Source organism: Polyodon spathula, chromosome 10 (genome assembly GCF_017654505.1).
Source record: "Polyodon spathula isolate WHYD16114869_AA chromosome 10, ASM1765450v1, whole genome shotgun sequence".
Taxonomy (NCBI): Eukaryota; Metazoa; Chordata; class Actinopteri; order Acipenseriformes; family Polyodontidae; genus Polyodon; species Polyodon spathula.
The window spans coordinates 30859417-30878297 of record NC_054543.1 but is presented as its reverse complement, the minus strand read 5'-3'; the positions used below and the strand labels follow the sequence as shown (position 1 = coordinate 30878297).

The window sequence follows — 18881 nt, the reverse complement described above, 5'->3', positions numbered from 1 at the left end:
CAGCCTTCTTCGGCTTGAAAAAAAACCTGCTTTGTTTAAAACTAAAATGTTCCAAGTAAAATTGCTCATACTTGCATTGAAGTGTGTCTCACCTTTCTGAATACATTTGTTGGTACAATAACTTTGCCTTCTCCATGATCAGCACTCTGCTTATGTAGGAGCTCCTATCTAGTTAGATCTGGTTAAAACAAAACAAAACAAAACAAAAATCTTCTTCTTCTTCTTCTTCTTCTTCTTCTTCTTCTTCTTCTTCTTCTTCTTCTTCTTCTTAATAATAATAATAATAATAATAAGAATAATAAATTGTTGGGTTTTTGCTTCCCAAACCTCTTTAGTTCATGCTTAATTTCTTAATTTATTTCCTGTGTGACAGGTAATAGTACCCCAATTGAGCCTTCTATATTGGGTTTTATTACTTGTACCCCAGGAAGAAGAAGAAAACAAGTACTTCCTTCAAAATCTGGAAAAATCCTGCTGCTATTTAACTAGAGTTCATTAATCCACTTTGTGTTATTATTTGTGAGTCCCATACCCTTATTAATTTCACAATAACAGTTTTAAGGCTGCATTAATCATATCCATCCCTGTTAAGTTAATTATAAAAGTTTTTTCGTAACTCTTTGTAATTACATTTTTAATGCTAATTTGTTATTACATTCTCCCATGCTCTAGCTTCATATTTGTGCCTGTACCATCATTCATCACGGTTCACACAGAGTGTTTGTTGACAGTGTATGCAGGTTATATGTACCTGGAGATGGAGTTGTTTACAGGCCTGTGGGTAGCAACCAGCAACCAGAGAGCTGGGATGGTCTAGGAGAAACATACAGTGTCTAGCAACCGGGTGAATGACAAGGGCTTGAGACACTCAGAGAGAAACACAAGAAAAAACACAGGCAAGATCACCAACACAGAGGCTTAGATATCAAAGTGGCCCTTACACTGCTGGGCATGTTGAGGGGATAACAGCTTTGGGGCACGCAAAGGGGGCTTGCAGCTTTTTGTTACTGGGAACTATAAAGAAAAGGTATTCCAAGCAGGAGAAGAGCTCCAGTGTATTTGAAGATCTGATTAAAGATTCGATTTTCACCTTGCCAGCGTCTCGCCATCCCTTCATAATGGCTGATGCAATGGTGGACCAGATGACGAGGTTAAAACTCAAGCTTTTAGAAAAGGTAAGCATTTCTAATCATTATAATTTGGCACATTTTTTTTATTTTAACCACACGTATGAATGAGAAAACACATTTAGGATATGTCAATTCTGTAGCAAATGTATGTGTAAAAATACAGATTTGTGGCCACTTTGGTATATGTACAGTGTGCTGGTATACTAAGCAATAAACATAACCCTTTCAGACCAGGGGGAGATGGGAGAGGGGGTCAGGTCAGCACATCCACCACAACAGAAACACAATGAAATCAAAAAGCAGAAGAATATATGTGCTTTCTATCCATTTGAAGAAACACCATCGGTCAACCAGTGTTTCCTGACATCTATTATAGCTAAACCATAAGTCAATAATACACATTGGAACCACAACGACAAACAACCTAAACAACATGAATCAGTATCAGTATGTGTATTTGCATGGCAGTTCTACTTATGTCATCATCTATATGTATCATGTCTTTTTGTATTCTTATCAAGCTTTCACAGGCAAACTTGTGCCATGCTTTGCTATACTTTAACCGTAATACAGCAAGGTGTGAAAAACTACTATATGCACACCATGATCCTTCACATGTCTGATTCATGTTTGTGCAACTGGCATCTCTGGCACTCTAAAGTCAATTTCAGTCACAATGGGAAGACAGCAGATCTTTAAAAAGACTTGACAGTTGGCTGATAGCTAGCGCTCAATTCCATATCAAGACTGCATAATGATCTTCCTAGACATAGAGTTATCATTCTTGGACCTCTTGTTCACCATAGAGACTGATGATGATGATGACATAATTCATAATGGAATTACAACATGCTATATCATGGGTTGAGGTCTGGCAAAGATGCAAGAGTGCCTCCCTTCTGTGCCATCAACACTGCTTCTTCCACAATCTAGTTTTCCTTGGAAGTCACCCATCCAAATAGTGTCCAGGCCCACCCTTGCTTAGTTTCTGTTCAGTTGTAACAACTTGGGTTTCCCTCAGCAAGCAGTCTGGTGGCACCAAGTAGTTTCCTCTAGCAACAGGAATCTTCCAAAGCCATAGGTAGTTAGCTGTGGCATTCAAACTGTCTCTAACAAAGTCAGTAATCAATACAGGTGTTCTTCTTAACCAAGTTTCTTTTAGTATAAATTAAGATCTTCCAAAGACCCCAGCCAGTAGTTGGAAGGAAGGCGTACAGTGTCTTAGATAAATATAATTTTTTTTCACATTCCAAAAAATCGCTACTGACATCCAGGTCAAAAAATTAGGAGATGATGCTCCGTGTGCTCAGTGAGAAGCTGTCAAGTGAAAATGCTAGAATATAGAATGCTATAGAAATCAAACTTCTCTTTCCTTTCCTTTCAGCTGGATTGAGATGCAAGACGCACAGTCTCACCCAGGTGAACTTGACTGACCTCTAGGCACCTCACACCAAGTTAGAAATGACATAATTCAACAAAACATTTCATATGAAAGGTAGAATAGTCTAGTGAGTTAGCCACCTAGCCCCATCACTTCTGTGAATTCAGAGCTGCTCTTAACAGTGGGGTAATGCTTTGGGCCCAATGTGTTTGTTCTTCTCTCTTTTGTACTGTGTTGGATACAAAGTATGATCCCAACAATTACAACATTTCCACATTCAGCATCCTCATATCAATCAGCTTTGTTTTCATGGTAAATATTGGCAAGGCAGTCAGAGAAACCTGAGGCCTGAGTCATGTTGCCATGGCAGCACTTGGCTTGTGTTTTAACACTGTCGACATAGCCATTCAGATGACAAAATTCAACAAAAGCATTTAACTCTAGTTTGTTGTATGCTGAACTTTTTTTTTCCTGAAGTCTTTTGTTTTGCTGTGTTTTTCTTGCTTCATGTTCTGAGAAATCATGTGACATTGTGACCTCTCATCTCCGCCCACCTCTATACTATACCATGGAAAGTCTTCTTTATCTGGATTGTGTGTTACTGTACTTACAAACAGCGAAATAACATTCACTCTGTGTCTGGCGGTTTTTACCACCAGGTGGCACTATTTCACTGAACAAATAATTAAAGAAAACAATGATTGGGAAAATAATTATTGTAATGATGAAAGTTTGCCAAATTAGACCTTAGAACATGGTACAGTAATCAGTTGTGTTATTGTTATTGTTAATTAATTAATTAATTGATTAATTAATTCTTCCCAAAACTTTAAACTGCTGCTTCGAAGCTGTGTGACTGATCAGGTTCTGACTTGGCAGGCAACAGGCTGGATACATTGGCCATCAGATGCTGAAAAAATTGTGCTGCTGCGTCCTTGCAATTGGAGCTGTGACGCATTTTTTTTTTAGAAAATTTTCGAAATCATCTTCTTGGGAACCGGTGAAGCGATTGATCTGACACTTGGCATATATCATCAGCATCCAAACCCGTATCAAGATTGCGAAGCAGAAGTTGCTGTGATAAATTTTAATGTCAAAATGGCTGCCACAAATCTTATCGAAACGCGTCCCAAACAACAATCTACTGCTGTTTGAAAACCGTTTGACCAACAAACTCCAAACTTGGTAGTTATTGATCTAGTAACAGTGGGATACAAATATGTGAAAATGGTGATGTTTTATAAAACAAGATGGCCGGCAGTTATACATTTACATTTGAAATTCAAAACTGCCTCAGTTGACAAACGATTTACTTGATTAACTCAAAACTTCACAAGCATCATCCTTGATACTGTAACAATACAACTGACTTTTAAGAAACTGGTGTTAAACTGAAATGGCCGTGTGACGCATTTCTTCTTCAAACCTCCCCAGATGTTCTTCTTTGGCACCATTGAAGTGACTGATCTAACACTTGGCAAATATTATCACCATCCAAACATGCTTGCAAAGCAGAAGCTGCTGTGATACAATTCAATAGTAAAATGGCTGCCGCAAATTTCACCGAAACGCGTTCTTAACAGCAGACTGCTTTTATTTGAAAACCATCTGACCAACAGACTTCAAACTTGGTAGGCATCGTTCTGGTGACAGCGGAATACAAATATGTTAAAAAGGTGTATGTTTCGTGAAACAATATGGCTGCCACTCCTACGTGTTCTTATATTTAACAATGCTTCAGTTTAAAAATGGTTCACTTGATTAACTCCAAACTTGAAAACCATCATGCCTGTGTCAGTAAAACCTACATTTTCAACAATGGCATTTGTGCGTTAAATAAGATGGCCACCTGATGCATTTTTGGAAAAAAAAAAAAAAAAACTTTCTAATTTTTTTTTTCTGTGGACCTGTTGAAGTTGCTGATTTTAAACTTGGCACATTGAGAACTAAACATGCTTAGATGGGTACTGATACTGGGGCTTGGGAGCCGTAAAACTGCCTGGCAGTTCTGGTTATTATTATGATTAATAACTATTTCTTAGTTAACACCCTTATCCAGGATGACTTACAGTTATTACAAAATATCACATACAGTATTTTATATGTTCCTACCATACCGTATTCACCACTGCATTCAGTAATTTGATAAGTAGCCTAAGCACTGCACTACAGTAGACGATTCATGATGTGTTGTTTGGTCTGATAGATACTATAAATATGTAAATGTGGCAGGCTGGTGAGTGGATAGAGGCCCAGAGACAGACTGCAGTTCAAAAAAATATATACTTTTATTATAAATAGATACAAAAATAAGAAGGCACAAGGGCCAAAACAAAGGAATTGAAACACAAAAAGAAAGACAAAAAGCAAAATGTACAAAATAAAGGTTTCTAGGCTGGGCAGTGCCTTCACTGGATTTAAATTGAAAAATCACAACCAACAAAACTCCAACCTCCAACCTCCAACCTCCAACCTCCAACCTCCTTCCTCAGCTCCCTCCTCCCAAATGAGAAGTAGAGGTCTCCTTTTATGTCAGGTGGCTGGGCGCTGAGTGATCGTTAAACTAATCAACCCCAGCCACCTGAACATAAAACCCAGGCAGGTAGGGGAAATTAACCCCATCCCTGCCAATTTAAAAAGGGCAGAGCTTTGCTCTGCCACAGTAGAGTAAATAAACCCTTCTTGAAACATATACAGCAGCTTTATATTGGTCTCTGGACACCAGTCACATGTCGAGGGGTGCTGTACAAGATTAACAATTCCTAGAAACAATTTGGTGGAAAAATATAATTGCCAAGATTAAACAAAAAACTATTAAAGGGGATTTATATCTAAATGTACAACAAACTGCAGGATGAAATGATTACATTACTAAAATGCTACGGTACAATATTCAAACTGCTCTTTTTTCCAGTTTAATTCAACTCTCTTATTCCACAGAGACTGGAGAACGAGCGAGATAACATGGATGAGCGATCAGAAACAGCAGTCTCCACGGCCAGTAAGGAACTTTTTTGCATCAAATATTGTACCTATCTCAGTACAGATTAATAGTACTTTACAATATGCACCCTTGTAAAAGTTGACCTCAGTAAATATGTATGGTAATTTTGCTATTTTCCAATGCTTTTCCCCTGGTTATACTATGCATTTATCATATATTACTATGGTTAGCTGTGCAGCCCTATGCTTTACCATGCTTTCACAATGCTTTATTACACTTAACTATTCTTTTACTATGGTACATTTTTATAAGGACACAGACTGGCCAAACAAAAAGTATACATCCACACTTTAGAAAATCCAGCTAAATGAATGAGGGTACCACATGTTTATTAAGTGCAGGGTGGTGGAGGACTGAGCAGCAATGCCAGCGAAAAGTAGGTAGAGAGAGAGAGACATTGAATTTAATAGAGCTGCCAAGTATTATGTACTTCTACTGTGGTCTATAATGAGAATGAACAGGGACAAGCTCTTGATAATTACATTGTGGTTATGATCTGGTACATACTCCAGTATATGCCAATCACATTCATGCAACTGATGTTCACCCCACTTAATAACACTTTGGGAAGGAAAAGCACCCTTTAGAAAGTTTGCACATAGATAAGTTGCTGTAGAGTATTGAAATGTTCAATACAATAACCTGGCAAATATGCATATTTACAGCTTCCGTATGTTTTAACTGGAGCAGACAAGCATTGGTATAGTAAACTCTACTGATTTCAAATAGTATTAATCAACACTATTGTAATTGTAGTCAATACCTAGTGTTATATTTCAAGTTCCATTGCAAAACAGGCATATATATATATATATATATATATATATATATATATATATATATATATATTGTACCAACACTTCTGTATTTTAATAATTATTTTGCCAGGGTATTGATATCTACATATCACCAGCATTTTTGCTGAGCCCTTTGAAGTGATATCAAAAGGGACTGAATAACAAACACATCTGTGGCAGAGCAAAGCTCTGCCCTTTTTAAATTGGCAGGGATGGGGTGAATTTCCCCTACCTGCCTGGGTTTATTATGTTCAGGTGGCTGGGGTTGATTAGGTTAATTAACGATCAATCAGCGCCCAGCCACCTGACATAAAAGGAGGCCTCTGCTTCTCATTTGGGAGGAGGGAGCTGAGGAAGCAGGTTGGTGTTTGTGGGGTTTTGTAAGGAAGCAGGTTGGTGTTTGTGGGGTTTTGTAAGGAAGCAGGTTGGTGTTTGTGGGGTTTTGTAAGGAAGCAGGTTGGGGTTTGTGGGGTTTTGTAAGGAAGCAGGTTGGTGTTTGTGGGGTTTTGTAAGGAAGCAGGTTGGGGTTTGTGGGGTTTTGTAAGGAAGCAGGTTGGGGTTTGTGGGGTTTTGTAAGGAAGCAGGTTGGGGTTTGTGGGGTTTTGTAAGGAAGCAGGTTGGTGTTTGTGGGGTTTTGTAAGGAAGCAGGTTGGGGTTTGTGGGGTTTTGTAAGGAAGCAGGTTGGGGTTTGTGGGGTTTTGAAAGGAAGCAGGTTGGGGTTTGTGGGGTTTTGTAAGGAAGCAGGTTGGGGTTTGTGGGGTTTTGTATTTGTGAATCCAGTGAAGGCATTGCCCAGCCTGGAAACCTTAATTTTGCAAGTTTTGTTTTTGTATTGCTTTTATTTGTGTTTGAATCCCTTTATTTTGCCCTTGTGCATCTTTATTTTGTGTTTATTTATAATAAGTATATTTGTTTTAACTGCAGTCTGTCTCTGGGCCTCTATCCACTCACCAGCCTGCCACAACATCATTTGTAACAAAAAAAATCCTCTTTCTTTGTTTAGATTTGTTTTGATTCCCTGAGATACAGTGGAGATCATAGGTGAAAATAACAGTATAAACACTTGTGTAACTCGCTAACATCAAATGGCAGTAAGGCACGAAAGAGGGTGGAAGCTAAAACATGTATTTCCTGTTGAAGCAAATTACGTGAATACAACTGAGCTATGAGGCCCCGTGCTCATGCGCTTGAGAAACTGTATATTTGTAAATTGGGTGACAGACTTTAGTACCTTAAGTCATTCATTACTTTTTTACAGTTCCATTGAACAGTTTCATGTATACAACTGATTTGAAAAGCATAAAAAACACAGTTTAGCCTGTTATAAAATAACAGTACACAGCAGAGATAAGCTGTGCTAGTGTCATACTTCAGTTTAACAGGTATCTTTACTGGGTTTACCTCGAATGATTCTTGCTGGTAGAGCTCCCTCCCGACCTGCAAGGGTGCTGTGTAAAGGGAACAGAGTACCCTGGGCTAAATGGCATGACAGTTTATTCCCAGGGTTAGGGGGAAGTCGGCCATCCAGGAAAGGGGTGGAGCTACAGTACCTGAACTCAATGACCCGGACGGGAAACGGCGTGGCATCCGCTGATTGGAGGAGCGGATGTGCTCGTTAACCAAGGGTTCATGAGGGAGGTTATAAATAGGGGGTTGTAGTAAAGTGATCTTTTCCTTTGTAAATGGTTAGAAACAACCTAGAAGGAGAACCCTGTGATATGAGAACGTGAGTGTGTGTGTTTGTGTTTGTCAAGTTTGTTTATTTAGACTACTAACACGATCCGGAGCTGTAGTCGAAGGCCAGCATCAAACCCGGACACCAGCACTACCCTTTGTTTCACGGAGAACTGTCTTTGCACCACGAGCACTAATTCACTCACTGTAGTGCTTGTCTATATGTTTTGTGTTACGTGTTGGTGTAAAAGAACGGCACTTTTGGTTATGGGTCAAATCCGGGGATTATAAATAAAATGATACATGCTGCTGTATCACTTTACAACATTATTATTTACCGTTGTTTGCTGTCAGGCTCTGGATAATTGCAGTTAATAAACACCCTTGCACCTGTTTGTTCTGCAATGCTGTATTACCTTCACCTGCACACATTTACCCACTTTGTCACAATGAGGAATGGCCCTTTTAAAAGTTTCCAATAGTAATTGCATGGAACCATGTACTAAAACTTAGTGAAAGCATGGTAAAGCCAATGTGAACTTTTTAAAGCCCAGAGAGGTATGGTAAAGCATTAAAAATAAAACATGGCAAACCCTGGTAAACTGTGGTAAATTAGGGCTACCATATGACTTCATGTTCAATAGGACAGTTTGGGAGGCTTTTCAACTCACACCACAATGGATTCTGGTACTTTTTACCTGTCTCAGGTATCTTTCACAGCAGGACTACACTTACCAGAATGCATTGGGGTTTGAGTTGAAAAGCCAGAACTGTCACAAACTGTCCTATTGTATATGGAGTCATGTGGTAACCCTAGGTAAATGCATAAACCAAACAAATGTGAAAAATGCAAAACTGCTGTGCAAAGTAAAAATTGATAAAATATATTTGCTAAGAAGAACGTGGTCATCCTTTGTTTGAATTGGACACAATGTAGCATTCACAAAAGTTATGTCTCGCTACATTCATAATCCTTCATAACCACTTTGAAACCTACGTGAAAATAATTATTTATAACATGCTGCCAAACATGTTGCAATTACATTTGTCACTATAATGGTACAAAATGTAGATATTAATAATTACAGTTAATGTGTTAATTGCTACAGCGAAGACATACAGTGTTAAGTAACCCTTCTGTCATGATGAAATCTGATATCACTGCCTCTTCTCTTAGGGAGCTATGATGGGCAGCAGGATGCATTGCACAATGCTCTGAGAAGAAAGAAGGATCTGCTCCAGAAACTGAGGGTAAGAGTCCAGTGACACTGTGCTGAATATTGCACACAGTTTAAACAGCGTATAATGACTACTCAAGAGGGGTCTTACACAAAGGTGGTCTCGCATGGGTAACAGTGTGGTGATACATCAGCACTGTACACAGGTACTGCTTCTTTACCGGCTGCCTTTCTTGCAGATTTTACTGGAACTTCATTTTAAAGAATACTCTCTAAACCAGACTTGAATTGCAAGTACTCAAAAGTTGTAATGCCAATGAGGTATGTACATGTTTTAAAGGCTTGATTATAGCATTATACACTTACCCATACAGTATATAGTTATCTCTCCTTCACTTTATGTTTAAGACCCTGTTTTCTTTATGATTGATGGCTAAGAATTGATGGAAAAAAGCTTGTATTTAATCCCAATGTGAACATGTTGAGCATAGGTGGGCCAAGGGGCCTTTCCTTATTCTTGAATTTCTTATTAGGGGGTATATGCTGTATAGGAAAGACGGGCAGGTCAAAGGAGGTATAGTGGTAGCGCTATACATCAAAAATAGTCTTGAGGCCCAGATGTTAAATCTGGAAGAAAAAATAACGCAGATTCAATATGGGTCAGAATAATGGACAAAAGGGCATAATAATAGGTGCATGCTATAGAGAAAAATAATCTGTTATACAATGACATTAGAAATGCATGCAGCAAAGAAGAAACCATATTAATTGTGGATTTTAACTTACCCCATATAAAATGGGAAAACCTGGTGGGGAGCACCACAGATGAAATTGAAATGGTGGAAATGACAAATGACTGCTGCCTAATACAATTTGTCAAGGCACTGACTAGAGGGGAGGCATGCCTTGATTTAGTGTTTTCAAATAACAAAGAAAGAATAACTAAAATATAGGTCAGAGAACCATTGGCAAACTCGGATCACAACATGGTCTCATTGTAAGTGCTTTTTAAACCCCCAAAAGTAATGTTAAAGCTAAGGTTATAATTTTAGGAAGGAATGAAACCGAGACTAACAGAAGTAGATAAAAGTAAAATAGAGAAAACATCCACAGAAAAGGAATGGCTGTTTTTTAAAAAATGTAGTAGTAGTAGAGACGCAAAACAATTACATCCCTAAAGTAAACAAATCTAAAACAAAATTGTCAAAATGGTTTAATAGATGAATTAAAAAATATTCAGAGAAAAGAGACACTTTACAGAGCGTTTAAAAGGGACAGAGAACAAAGTACACAGAAACAGTACTTGGAACTGCAAACACAAGTCAAAAAGTTAGTTAGAAAGGCCAACAGAGAAATGAGCATTGCTAAGGGGGCTAAAACCAATTCCAAAAAGTGTTTCCAATATTACAACAGCAAGAGAACATTCAAAGAGGAGGTAAAATGTCTAAGAGATACAAATGGCAAAATCATAGATGAAGAGAAAAAATATAGCAAATATATTAAATGATTACTTTTCACAAGTTTTTACAAAGGAGGATATGGGCAAAATGCCCCACATGTTGACCTGTTCCTATCCAGTTTTAAATAACTTTAAAACTCATCTAGAATATTGTGTTCAGTTCTGGTCACCTCGCTCCAAAAAGGATATTGCTGCTCTAGAAAGAGTGCAAAGAAGAGCGACCAGAATTATTCCGGGCTTAAAAGGCATGTCATATGCAGACAGGCTAAAAGAATTGAATCTGTTCAGTCTTGAACAAAGACGACTACGTGGCGACCTAATTCAAGCATTCAAAATTCTAAAAGGTATTGACAGTGTCGACCCAAAGGACTTTTTGAACCTGAAAATAGAAACAAGGACCAGGGGTCACAAATGGAGATTAGACAAAGGGGCATTCAGAACATTGAGGTTATCTTTAACTTAGGTGGCCCGTGATTGCTAGAATGATCATAAGAAAGGTATTTCCTATTTGAAACCAGCACTTAGCAACCCAAAACACACCCCATCTGAGTGAGTGGAGCTTTTTCTGAAAATATTGCCAGCAAGGCCTGGGGTTTTAGCAGAAGAAAGATACCTGAGAAGACAGCGAGGAACATTTAAAAACTGGAATAGCTAGTGACTCTCGTGTTCTGTTGAATTAGATGTCTGGTTTATTTTATCAAGATCTTTACGTAAGTGACGCTTTTCTTCCTGGGACTATGGAGACCTGGGACTGGTTTATCTGATGTAATGCAATACAAAAAACAAATGCATATGCACATTTTAATGACAGTCTCCAGCAGTGGTTTTTAAAAATAAACTGACAAGACTGATTAATTTGATTAAAGGCCAGTTGTGTCAGAAGACTTATTGGAAATGTAGGGGGTTGATATGATCAACATAAACCATGTCATATATATATATATATATATATATATATATATATATCTATATATGTATATATATGTATATGTGTATATATGTATGTATATATATATATATATATATATATATATATATATATATATATATATATATATATATATATATATATATATATATATATATATATATATATATATATATATATATATGTATGTATATGTGTATATATATATATATATATGTGTGTGTGTATATATATATATATATATATATATATATATATATATATATATATATATATATATATATGTGTGTGTGTGTGTGTGTGTTTTCCACTGATAGTTTTGACTGTGTATCCTTGTCACACATTCTGAAGTGCCGCAAATCTTAAACAATTCTTAAACTGGCATTTTCATGGGTTTGCGTTTGAAATGGTGTCAAATAAAATAATGTGTCAAACAAAAACATCTAAATCTAAACACCTCTCTTTAAAAAAAAAAAAAAAAAAAAAAAAAACTGTCTTCTAAATAACTACTGTTATTTTATGGGTTTGTAATCAGAAGAAGGTGTTTAAAATGTTTTTAAAAACACCTGAATTTCTGATATTTTCTTATGGATAATGGCTAATGGACAAACCACACAATAAAATGTAATTTTCCCTAATGCATGAAGACTACTTGTTGTTTTGTTTTATTTTTACTTCAATGTTTATGGAATATCATTAAAAGAACTTTGAACAGGCTTTCATTGATTTCAAATACGGAGCAAATACGCCATTGGAGGTAGTGTGGTCCAGTGGTTAAAGTCCAGGGCTTATAACCAGAGGGTCACTGCTTCAAATCACTGTGTGACCTTGAGCAAGCCACTCCTTGTGAAATGTTAAATCAATGTCCTATTGTAAGCGACTCTGCATATAATGCACAGTTCACAGCCTACCTCTGTAAAGCACTTTGTGATGGTGGTCCACTATGAAATGCGCTATATAAAGATATTATTAAACTTTTCAATTTTTTTTAAAAACTACAATTCAAAATGGGTTTATGAGTTAGTTTTTCATATACATTAGAACATAAAGTTTACAAATGAGAGGAAGCCATTCGGCCCATCTTGCTCGTTTGGTTGTTAGTAGCTTATTGATACCAGAATCTCATCAAGCAGCTTCTTGAAGGATCCCAGGGTGTCAGCTTCAACAACATTACTGGGGAGTTTATTCCAGACCCTCACAATTCTCTGTGTAAAAAAAGTGCCTCCTATTTTCTGTTCTGAATGCCCCTTTGTCTAATCTCCATTTCTGACCCCTGGTCCTTGTTTCTTTTTTCACATCAACATTCCTTTACAAAGTTTGCATTAGAGAGCACCTTTTATGGGCTCCCGAGTGACACATCCAGTAAAGGCATTCTGCGAGGAGTGCAGGATATGCCCTATAACCTGGAGATCGCAAGTTTGAATACAGGCTATGTCACAGCCAACCATGACTGGGGGCTGCTAGGGAGTGGAGCACGATTGGCCAAGCGCCACCCGGGTAGGGAGGGCTTAGGTCGGCAGGGGAATCCACAGATCACCGCGCATTAGTGGCAGATAGGAGCTGCAGTGGAGCCGCCAGATCTGTGTTGTCCTCCAGCACTATAGGTCTGGTGGCCTCACTGTGGATCCGCAGTGCAAAAAATGCCGGATTAGCAGGAGCACGTTTTGTTTGGTTCCAGCTGCCATTTCCCGAGTCAGCGTGGGGGTGGGGTTGTGAGCGGTGAGCCAAGGATACAGATAATAATTGGGCATACTAAATAAAAAATTTGCAGACGACTAAGTTAAAAAAAAAAACAGAACACCTTTTATATACTGGATGGGTATGCCTATATTTTAGGGCTCAAACACAACATGCTGTACATGCCTGCTGCTTTCATGCTGATAGTGCACAGTCGGTTCCACACATCCCTAAAACCTGACTCCGCCCACACTCACAGTATGTGACAGAGCACAGAGCTGAAACTCTTCTCCCTGTTTGTTGTGACTCAGGAGCAGCACATGCTGGAGGAGATGAGCCGGCCTCAATCTTGGGGAGGGACTCGGAAGAAGTACCACAGGCTGGATTCAGCCCCTGCACACCAGCCAATACATATCTACCAGCCTCCACAACCACCCCTGCCCCCACCACAGCCCCAGCCTCCCCGAATCATCCAGGAAATGGTGAGGGGACCCGCCCTGCCTCTTTGCAACATCTGAGCTGCTCGCTGTTTGAGTGTCACAGCGGTCACTCGAGCCAAGTCAGAATAAAGGGTGGAGGAAACTGCTGTAACTACCTATACAGGGCCAAGAATTATGGGAAAGCAATGGTATTGCAACAGCTATCCCAGTTGTATCAGCACCATTCAAATGATGGGTCTTGTTTTTCATGACATCTTTACAAGGCTGACCCTTGGTCTGTTTTGTGAATACATCTTCATATGGCTGGTTTTCTTTAGTCTAATTGTCCTTTTTTGTACAGAATTTCAAGATACTAAATTATTTTTGTTTTGCAACCCCTTTTAAAGTCCCCACTGCACAATTTGCCCAAAATATGTTCCTGGATTTGTAACTATTGTTACATTTGACAAAATGGTCAGTTTGGGAATGGGGAAATTCACTGAATCATTCATAATATTATGTCTGCCTGCCCTGAAACTGTAATATTATGATTGAGAATGTATTGTCCCAAATGAAGGATGGTTGTCAGCTGTCTTCAGAGAGCATGAGTCCCTAGGTCCAGTAATGAGATCTTAAGATCTCTCTCTCTCTCTCCACCACAGATGCCACAGCAGCCAGCGACAATCATCCAGCAGTTACCGCAGCAACAGCCACTGATAACACAGATCCCGCCTCCACAGCCCTATCCTCCAATCAAATCTGGCAGCATCAAAGAAGGTAGGTCTTGCTCATGGGCAAGTTTTCTCCCACAGATTCCTTTTTCTGTGCTGCCATTTTTATAGATTCCACAGAATCGCTTTAGGATCCACAATGTGAGTAATGATGTGGCGAGCCATTCCATGATATGTTTATTTAGGACACATACATTATATATTTTAACATTTTAAAATGCTTTTCAAACATATCATTTTAAAGTAATTTATGGTTACATACTGCTAGTGGGTCCTCTTTGCAAACAAAATAATCTCAAGATTCCCTCACCCATTAACCTGAAATACAAACATTTTCTCTCACACTCCCCAAGAAATTTGGATAAGTGTGATTCCAATGTAAAACATATTACAGGAAAGGTGTTCAAGAAATATATGCTCCTTTTTATGTAGACAATATATGTTCAAGGTTGTTCCAGTCGACATCTTTGGCATGTGTTTCCAGTGTAAAAAGGCACAGCTACTTGATTATTTTCACTGAGTTTAATATATCTTTCCCTATCCAGACATGGTGGAGTTGATGCTGATGCAAAATGCCCAGATGCACCAAATCATTATGCACAACATGATGCTGAAAGCCATTCCTCCAATGGCCCTCTCCCCACCTGGTACTGGGAACCCCCCTCCTCCTCCTGCTCAACACAGCCAGGTAGGCTTCAACAGGGCTTTTCCATCCACAACGGCTTCTGGCTGGATATTCTGCTTCTGTGATATATCTTCTGTGGAGCCTTGGTGCTTCTGGTTCTACTCTTCTGAAACATTACTGCTCAACAAGTTTGCTCCCCTGTTCTCCCTGCCTCACACCCTGGCTCTCTTTGTTATGCAACGTAACCTTTTGAATCGTAAAACTATGTTAATATAAAGTATAAATGCTAAAAGAAACGTAATAAATGTAATGACAATGGTTTCGAGTAGAAATCTTTTTCAATGGCATTGAAAAATAGCTCTTGTTATTATTTAGTATTACTAAATGTAGTACTATTTTGTTAGGTTTTGATGACAGCATATGTTTTTTTAGGACCATCACTTTGGAGGCCCCATCATAGTGAAGTCCGATAAGCCCCGGGGATCCTCGGTACATCACCATCATCACTACAGCCCACCCGGGCTCCAGGGCCCGCCCCCTCCCACACAGCTTCCACCCATTGGCTACCCTATGTGGCCACCGATGATGTCACAGAATCCTATGGGACAGGCAAGTGGCTACCAGCCTGCAGTACATCACATGACCGGCCCCACAACACTTCCTGGACTGCATGCGTAAGTAGCTACAAAACAGCCATGGCAATGTGTGGCTTGACAAATAGTACAGGTGGAACTGGATGCTATTGAGCAATGCTGATAGCAAACCGTCTAGCAACCAGACTTAATGATGTGCAGAAATACATGGTCCATGATCATCTTTGCTTAGGGTTTCATTAGTATATTTTCCTTAGGATTCACCAGAACAAAAGTGCACCATGGTACTGCAATGGATTAGCAGTGTATACCAGTTCATTCTTTTTTTGGGGGATCAGAGAAAACAAAAATCTGGTTAAAAAAATTAAAACAGAACATACAACTATTTAATGGCTAACAATGACCCTTTTCTTACCTCCTATCACTCACTTCCATTGCATTCATCTTCACCCCCTTCCTCACCTCAGCCACACTCTCAGTTCCACACAACCCCTTTGATTACCATCATTGTAGTCACTTTATTGCCCAATATTCAGACAATATTTGGTACAAATCCGAATAAAAGTTTTGGTTTAGGCTCAGCCCTATAGTATATCAATAGCAGTATATTTCAGTAATGTGTTCTTTTTCAAGGACTGAAATGGATGGATGGCACTCCAGAGTTCCTCCGGGTTTGTGAGGTGAGAAGCTGGATTTTAATTTACATGACTAGATATACCCTGACCTATAAAAACATCCAAATATCAAAATATCAACACTGGTGCTGGTTTGTGGTTCTTCCACACCCCCACTGCTCCACCCACACGTTTACTCCACTCAAACTAGCAGGTCGACTCCACTTGCGTACTAAATATCTTGGTATATCTTAATAAATTACGCATCCAATTATGTAAATGTATGCAAATCATTTTAACAATCAATCTGTTCCCTGAAATGTATCAATGTTAACACCAAGGGGGGACAGATAAGGGCAAAGTATTTTAATAAGCAAGACGCTCACAAGTGCAGTATGATGACCCACTTTTGCATGAGATCTGTCCTCTAAGTTGGGTTATTGAGGGATACCTCTATGTTCGTTACCGTTTGCCCAAATGTGTTAAACTTCATCAACGTTTGTTATAGCATGTTCCTCATACAGTGCTGATACCAGGCTGACTATATCTTGGAAACAGGTTTAATAAAACCAAATACGGGGATGTTGTGTATATAGGTCACAGTGAACTACTTTTTCATGATTGCGATGCTTGTCATGCATTATTTACAACCTCAACAGGTCATATTAACATTATTGCATATCTGTTTAATAAAACTGTTTGATTTGTTTGACAGATTGCACAGGTAAATCTAAATCACAGCTTGAAACAGAAGACACATCAAATGGAGTCAGACATTTTCCTGTGCAACCCACTAAAGACAACCTCAATATTCAGCACACTATCCACTGAAGACTCCCCTGTCTTACTCATTGGTCTAAAGATGTACAACACAGCTGCTTTACAGAGCTTTATACTGTAAACGAGTTGCTGTTACTGAAACTATGTAACCGTTTTGAAGCCTGAAAATGATGGAACACTTGAAACAAAGTGAGGAATTGAAGTATTTGACTGAAAAAGAACTGTAGCTAAGGACAACACAAACAGCACTAGTTTTAGAGAACCGTGATCTAGTTTTAAAGTAAACTGCTGCCTGGAAATGTACAATATATGAGAACTGAAAAAAAATGGTTTTAAATAAGCATGAGAGTATTTTGCATCCCTGGCATTTGTATTGTGTGTTCGCCTCTGGCCCAAATAAAAGAACCTGGTACTAACCTTAGATAAACTTGTTCTATAAATTATTCTTCCATTTCTGTAACTGAGTAGGTGTTAAATGTATATTTGTATTTATTTAGGTGGTTTGCTGCATTTGTTACATCTTTTCCCACAACCTCCAACATACATAAAATCACAAAAGTTAGCATGGGTACATTTATACACCTTTTTAAATTTTTCTGCTGACATCTGTATGAGTTTTGTGTGTGTGTTTGTCATAGAATGGGCTTGTTCAATAATCCATGAATAAACAGATTGGGGCATTTCCCCACACAGGCATTAATGGACATTGCACATTCAATGAAATGCTCTTTTGTGTTAAAGAAGCATGGGACCCCCAATTAATTTACAATAGTTTTAAATTAAATAACTTAAAAAAAAAATTGTTGCAAACTACCTTAAAGAAAACAAAACAAGAATAGTGTAAGAAAGAACAGAAAGATGAAATTTAAGCACACTGTATCTGCTTTATCTTTTTAAATACCTCAATACAGTACAACATACAGAGCTGCAACGTGTGCCAATGCATGTCAATGCTTTGTGAATATAACCCAGTCATGGTTAACTGTTGATTTGTACAATGTTTTATGTTTGTAAATGACTTTCATTTTTGTTAATGATCTTACTGTGCGTACTGTGCACACTGTTAATGTGCTTACTGTGTACTCAAATAAAACAGCTACATTGTTTTCAAAGACCTGTTTCCAGTCTCCTCCTTCACTCAAAAGCTGCTACGCTACAATAATTACAAGAAACTAAAATGTATGGTGAAACAGGGCAGCAGCACCCACAACAAAAACAAATATACAGTGCCTATAGAAAGTATATACCGCCATACTCCACACTGTTAAGGGGAAAAATGTTTTTATTGAGAAAAAAAAATTATAGATTAAAAAAATACAAAACTGAAAGATCATAATTGGATCAGTCTCCACCTCCTGAGTTCTTACTTGGTGTTTTCACCTTTGGCAGCATTTACAGCTATTGGGATAGATCTCTACCAACTCTACCAACTTTTCACATCTAGATTTGACAATATTTGACCATTCTTCTTTACAAAACTGTTCAAGCTCTGTCAAGTTCCTTAGTGTAGATGGACAGCAATCTTCAAGTCATGCCACAAATTTTTGATTGGATTTAGGTCAGGGCTCTGACTAGGCCACTCAAGGACATTTACCTTTTTGTTCCTTAGCCACTCCAGTGTAGCTTTGGCTGTGTGCTTTGGGTCGTTGTCATGCTGAAAGGTGAACTTCCATCCCACTTTTTGCCACATGCCACTACGTCTTTGGACAGGTTCAATTACTGATGAAGTCCCATGGTGAGGATCACTAACAGAGCTGGCAAGTGATTCAAGCCGCTTCCTAAGTCTGGATATCTGGCACTCCGAGGTGAAAGTACTATAGCATGCCTTGTGCCATTTTACTATACATGAAAACCTTTCTCTGACACCATGTCTAATCTATCTAGAACCTCT

General features: G+C 38.5%; 1 protein-coding gene across 1 annotated transcript; it reads left to right on the top strand.

The window, feature by feature from the left end:
• The first annotated feature begins 850 nt into the window (after positions 1 to 850).
• On the top strand, positions 851 to 18033 carry LOC121322155 (uncharacterized protein C21orf58-like). The gene is made up of 9 exons (XM_041261715.1): positions 851 to 1175; positions 5452 to 5512; positions 9164 to 9237; positions 13540 to 13710; positions 14310 to 14424; positions 14924 to 15066; positions 15436 to 15677; positions 16230 to 16276; positions 16926 to 18033. The coding sequence occupies exons 1-8, from the start codon at positions 1119 to 1121 to the stop codon at positions 16273 to 16275; spliced, it is 909 nt and encodes a 302-aa protein (XP_041117649.1). The 5' UTR covers positions 851 to 1118; the 3' UTR covers position 16276; positions 16926 to 18033.
• The last annotated feature ends 848 nt before the right edge of the window (positions 18034 to 18881 follow it).